The sequence below is a fragment of the Chinchilla lanigera genome, unplaced genomic scaffold (genome assembly GCF_000276665.1).
Source record: "Chinchilla lanigera isolate Chin_1 unplaced genomic scaffold, ChiLan1.0 scaffold00028, whole genome shotgun sequence".
Classification (NCBI taxonomy): Eukaryota; Metazoa; Chordata; class Mammalia; order Rodentia; family Chinchillidae; genus Chinchilla; species Chinchilla lanigera.
This window is the reverse complement of record NW_004955429.1, coordinates 16,887,353-16,893,352: the sequence shown is the minus strand read 5'-3', so window position 1 is coordinate 16,893,352 and position 6,000 is coordinate 16,887,353. Positions and strand designations below refer to the sequence as shown.

The 6,000-nt window shown below is 59.8% G+C and overlaps 2 protein-coding genes across 3 annotated transcripts in view; one reads left to right on the top strand and one right to left on the bottom strand.

Moving 5' to 3' along the window:
• Nucleotides 1–578, top strand: part of LOC106148787 — a gene marked incomplete in the record, with an annotated part of 3,368 nt that extends 2,790 nt beyond the window's left edge. The window contains 1 exon segment of the mRNA XM_013515357.1: nt 1–578. Coding sequence (XP_013370811.1) covers nt 1–555 — 555 coding nt within the window.
• Nucleotides 579–760: 182 nt separating this feature from the next.
• Nucleotides 761–3,578, bottom strand: LOC106148802. 2 transcript variants are annotated; one of them, XM_013515374.1, is made up of 3 exons: nt 3,061–3,578; nt 2,246–2,373; nt 761–921 (listed from the first exon to the last, which is right to left on the bottom strand). In XM_013515374.1, exons 1-3 carry the CDS (start codon nt 3,550–3,552, stop codon nt 777–779), a joined length of 765 nt encoding a protein of 254 aa, XP_013370828.1. In that variant the 5' UTR covers nt 3,553–3,578; the 3' UTR covers nt 761–776. The 2 variants fall into 2 exon arrangements, with proteins under 2 accessions (XP_013370828.1, XP_013370829.1); XM_013515375.1 differs by having other exon boundaries at nt 2,246–2,370.
• Nucleotides 3,579–6,000: the final 2,422 nt, after the last annotated feature.

The following is a 6,000-nucleotide window of genomic DNA, read 5'->3' as shown; positions in this document are numbered from 1 at the left end:
ACACCCGCGATCCCGACCGCGCTCGCCCGGGGCCGGGCTTCCTCGCACGGTCACGGTCGCCGTGACTGCACGAGGAGCACGACGACGGACGGATGCGGTGAAATCCCAGACTCCGCAGCCAGGACAGGGCCGAGCTGGGAGCTGGGTCCGCAGCTCATCGGCTTCGGGTCGGCGCTGAGCGCTCAGCTTTGCTGCCGTCACCCGGAGAAGACAGCCTGGGGCCACCGCGACGGGAGGGAGCACGGACACCAGCACTGCTGCGCTGGCGGCTTTCCCCGCTGGCAGGACCCTGAGACTCGTCAGCAAGACCCGGGGCACCGCAGCGTATCACGGCGGGACCGCGCGGCGGAGGACACCGTTCCTCCGGAACAGCTGGGGAACGGAGACGAAGAGGCCACGCCCACAGTGACCTCACTTCCGCACGCTCGGCCCCACCTCCTGGAGGCCCCGCCCCCTCCCGCTGCCCTGCAGGCGGGGACCACGCCTTCAACTAGGGGCTTGGGGGGCCGTTCAGGTGCAACACGGCAGAGGGTTTGGGCTGTCGAGAGCAATTAGAGTGCTCACGGTAGGAGTGGGCTGTCACTCAGACCAAGGCTGGGACCCTTGGGAGGCCAAGCAGAAGGAACGGGGACTCAGTGCAGAGCTCAGCAAGCACAGGAGCGGAAGAACCCGCTGGGAAGAGGAGCACCTACAGGTGACTGAAGAGGCCGAGCCTGAGAAACCGGACGCTAGGGAAAAGAGCCTGAGAGCGAGACAGGCGTTTACTGCTTCGGCCTTCACACAGAGCTAGGGAGGCTAGGGCAGGCCAGGGGCCAATCCGGCCGCCCCAGCACCTCGAGATCTTCAGGGTCTGGCTCCAGATGCCATTCGTGCCCCTCATTTTGCTTCCTGCAGCTCCAGTTACCCACAGTCAACTGTGGTCTGAAAACATTAGATGGTCAATTCCAGAAATGACAGTTCGTAAGTAACTCTTATGAACTTTTGTGAACTCCAAGCCCACAGGCTCACGCCCGAGTGTGCACACCCATGCACAAGACACACCCAGCACACCCAGCTGACGATCTCGAGGTGCTGGGGCGGCCAGATTGGCTTGGAGTTCACAAAAATTTAAGTAACTTTTCTTGTGCAATCCTGTTGTAATTGTTCTATTATGTGTCACTGTGCCTCATTTTAAGTCCAGCCCTGTTACAGGAGGTATTTATAGGGAAACCCAGCCTTATCTGGAGTTCAGTGGGGGTGGAGATGACACTAATAACAGTGCAGGAGGAACCACCCAGAGACTGAAGCTGTGGGAAAGATCAGATTTTATTCCTTTACGTAGTCGGGCTGACACTGGAGTGAATATTAGCAAATATCTAAAGGGGGGGACTAAGTATATATAGATTTTAAGGTTGGGGATGTGCAATTTTAGGGAATCTCAAAAAATGTGGATAAAGGGGGCTTGCCTGCCTGGCAAGCGCGACGTTGTGAGTTCGATTCCCGGTACCAGAAAAAAAAATATGGATGAAATGTTTGAGTTTAAGGCCGTAGGGGCAATCAGTGCAGGTGGGTGCACAGAGCTGGCTTCAGGGGACTGCGGGGTGACCTTAGTCGTAAATTAAACTTTTTATTGCCTTTCTTGTTTACCAGGGGCAGCTCTTGCCTGTGGTGGAGAGGCCCTTGTTAGTACTGGGTAGCTCAGCGTCTCTCTCAGGTCACCCTGAGGCCAGTCCTGGCAGACACCACCGCAGTTTCAGGGGAACTCATGCCCTGAGGAGGGGGCTGCTGCGCTCCTTTGGTCTCCACTTTTCCAGGCCCCACGCGCAGCTCACAACAAATCAGAGGGTAGGCACCAGCATTTACATAAAGGAAAGAGACCAAATAAAGCCAGAGGGCATCACACACAGTGAGGTTCCAGCTGGGTGTGCTGGGTGCCTCTCGTGCATAGGTGTGCACACTCGGGCGTGAGCCTGTGGGCTTGGAGTTCACAAAAGCCCTGATTCGCCCCTCCAACCGTCATGATTTGCACGTACCCCGAACACCTTTCACCCTCTTCCTCTCGCCATGTCTTCCTAACGCATCCTCAATCCCGAATAGTGTTTGAGCTCGGGCTTCCTCTGGGGCTCAATCTCCTGGTCATTCAATCCTTGGGGGACCGTGAGCTCCCCAAAGGAAAATCATCTCAGTCACCAGAAGCAGGTGTGAGCAACTGTTCGTGCCTCAGGAACTCAGGGCAGAAGTTACTTTTTGCCAGAACTGTGCTCACCCAGCATGTCTTCCCCGCCTTTCTGCTTGGATCCTGGAAGGAAAGGGACTAGCTTCCCGAGCAGAGCAGGTTCCAGTTCCCTTCCTGGGGGCAGGTGCACAGCTGGGCAGGTGCTTTGGCTCCACCTGCTGGAGAAGGAAGGAAAAGCGATTTAAATCCTGGCGCAGCCCTGAGCCAGCTGACGTACATGAGGGATCTCCAGGGCTCCTGGTCTGGCTTCCAGTGGCATTTGGTCCTTTCACTGTCCCCATGCACACATGTAGGAGAAGAGGGCAGCCGCACAGACCCCAGGTGGCCCGTCTGTTACTAAGCACCAGGAGCCGTGTGTGGGGCCCGCGATGCTGGTCATGAGTACACGGACGGAATATTCATCGGGAGCAGAGCTCAGAAGCAATTACACCGGGAGCCTCCAGGGCTTAGGGGGAGCTTCTGGGACGTCGCCGCAGAAGGCTCTCTTCAGAGGAGACGTGTCCTGAGAGCTGGTAGTGACAAGCCCAGCTCGCCTCCTCCTGTCCCCCTATCACCCAGCTGTCCTGGGCCATCAGCTTTGCCCACAGCCTGCTCTTACCCCCTGGTCTGGCATGAGCCTCCAAAGGAGGAAGGGCCTTCGACTTCAGCACCCGGGTCACAGCGGGCGTGGTGGCACATGCCTGTAATCCCAGCCCTCGGGAAGCTGAGGCAGGAGGGTCGTTGCGAGTTCAAGGCCAGCCTGGGCTACAAAATGAGCTCAAGGCCAGCCTGAACTGCATAGCGAGACCCCCGTCTCAAAAAGACAAAAGAAAACCAACAAAAAACCCCACCCAGGTCACACTCACAGGACCCCATGTGAGCAGCTCACAGAGAGCGAGGGCTGGACAGAGGGATGCTGGGAAGAAGGGTCTGACGCCACTCAGGTGTCCCTGGAAAGAGCGGTGGACATGCTGCAGAGGAAGCCACCAACCAAGGTGGGCGGGGCTATGCCTCCCTTCTGGGTCGTCCTGGGGAGCTGAGCTCGTTACTCTGTGGCTGTACCGGGCAGGGTCTTGGCTCGGGAGCCTCCCGGTGTGCCAGCCTGGTGGGGGCCGCACGGCCCTTGGGTGGAAGCTCCACTTCCTCCTCCTGCCATAGAGTTGCCACCTCCACCAGGTCCTGTCTCCCAGGGCGGACAAGCGGCAGGGCCTGCAGACCCCGTGCTCCAGCTGGGGAAGGGCAGGAACCCGCACACCTCCGCTCTGGTGCGGAAGGACCGGCCCCTCCCTCTGAACTCCGGCAGCGTGCGCAGCTTCTTGAGCACCTGCTGTGCCCACTCTCTGACGGACCCGATCCATTTCTTCTCTGCCTGGCCCACTCTTCTCCGACAGCTATGTGTGTCACCCCTTCCAGCAGAGACAGCTATGTGCGTCACCCCTTCCTTCCAGCAGGGCGGCACCTCCCACATCGCTGCCCCCAGGGAGGAGGCCCCTCTGTCCGCTGGGGATGAATAGATAAACAGAACGTGGGCCATCCCTACAGCAGGACCGCAGTTAGTCCTGAAAGAGGCCTGCTGAGTCACGCGGCACCCTGGAGATCCTTCGCAAACACTGAGTAACTAGGCCGATTGCAGAAGGTGAGACATCGGGACAAACGCTTTGGGGCAGGACCTAGAATAAATAGAGGCTGTCAAGGAGCTGGCAGAGGAGGGGATTAAGTTACCGTTCAGTGAGTCCAAGTTTTCCGTTTGGGACTGTGAAGCATTTCGGGACCAGAGCGAGGCGGTGTTTGCACAGCACCGTGAAGGTACTGAATGCTCCAGGGCTGTGCGTGTGGGAAGAATTAGTCACTGTTTGTGGATTGACCTCAATGCACAGTTAACGATGAGACTAGAACATCTTGTTTGCCAGACAGCGAGCAACTTTATGGTCATAGGAAACGAGGAGGCGACGTCAAAATGAACCGGAGCCAGACTGCCCTGGTCAGATTGGGAGGAATCTGTGTTCGCTCATGCAGCGGGACATTAGAAGAGCGACAGAGAGGCGCTATGGCTGCCCAGCCTAAGGGCGAGTCTCAGTGGGATGTGCAGACGCAGTGGGATGTGCAGACGCGGGGGAAGAACCGCGGAGCCGGCGATTCCGGCCGCAGAACGACAGCAGCAGAAACCGGAAACCGGTCGGCTGTCGGGGCCAGGGGCTCAGGACCAGGGGCTCGGGATGTGGGGAATCAAGGGAATGGACTTGTTTCAGGACGATGGAATCCTTTAGCATAACGATCGTGGTGTGGCTCATCAACAAAGCTGATGGGAAAGGAATTCGCTCGTGTTTGCAAGGGGCTTCACGTTTCTCTTTAACTGTTTGGGAGATCATGATGTCCCCAGGCCACGTGACCGTGTGGTCACAGAGGGTCAGCGGCTGGCCCCAAGCACAGATGAGGATAAGAGATACTGCCTGGTTCCTAAACGGCGCAGGACAGAAAGGAGTGCGGCTGTGCGGGGTTGAAGCCGCGCCCTGCAGGAGCAGCACCCCTCCGCTCCGGAAACCCCTGTGGTCCCCGCAGCCTGGGTCGGCCCCGCCCGCCCACGGCGCAGATGCTGCGTCCTCTGGTGCCACCGTGTGGTAGCCAGACAGAACAGCAGCGGCGAGGATGGGCTAGATGCAGGCTCCTCGGAAAAACTTGCTGTCCTGACTGTGGGGCTTCTGGACCCTCTGGTTTGAGTATGTGGAGAGGGGCAGGAACCGCAGAGAGCCTGCGCTTTCTGACAAGGGAGTGTGAGCGGAAGGGATGGCTCTGGGGGTAGGGGGAAGGGAAGGTGGGGCTGGACAAGAGCGCTTGTCCCCCTCAGGCTCCCTGGCACCCTGGAAGGGGCTGGGCGGGTGGCGCGGGTCCCCAGGGGAGCAGCCCACGACCCAGGCCCTGGGCCCGAAAAGCAGTGGGGAGGTGGAGGCCAACTCCGCCGCAGCTCAGTGCCCGGGTGAAGGCGGGCCACACGCCCGTGCTATGGGCTCGCGGCCTGTGTGGGGCCCTGGCCGCCTCGAGCTGAGCACAGCGGCAGCAGCAGGACCTGCCTCGCGGCTCCCAGCACCCGGCCCCAGCGCACTCTTCCGCTGCGGTCCCTCCATGTCCCGAAATCTCCGACACTCACTTGCTGCTGCGCTGCTTCGTGAAGGTGGTGCCCCCGTGGGACCTACCGTGTCTCGGCTCCGATCCCGGGCGGTGGCGGTGGCCGGCAATGGCAGGCACACGGGGGACCCTGGCGGCACTGTGCACACAGCCATGATCCCGGGGCTCAGAGTCGGGGTGCAGCGGGGGCCCCGGGTTGTCTTGCTGAAGAGGCAGGTGGAGCAAGGACAGCACCCAGCAGGCCACTGGCACCAGGATCAGGAAGCCAGACAGCAAGGATGACGTCCAAGCATCAGAGACATGGGTGAGGGACCCCAGGCATGCGCCGTGGCCTGTCCACCCCGGGTGCTGTGCCTGCAAGCCTTGTGTGGTCAGACCAGATCGTCCCCTCCTGACAGCGTGCATGACTCCTGTCCCTCCCCAGCTACAGACCCAGGACACCCGCAGACCTTGGCAGCCCTGGTACCTGCCCTGTCAGACGAGCATGAGCTCTTCTCCCTGGCGGCTCCCACCTTCACCTCTCTCACTTACGGTGGTGGCGCGGTGAGAAAGGGTCTTCATGCATAGCCCAGGCTGGCTGCAAGCTTGCAGTGATCCTCCTGCTTCAGCCTCCTGAGTGCTGGGATTAGAGGCCTGCACCACCACACCCAGCCTTTTACTTTCAATAAATCTGACTCTGGTTC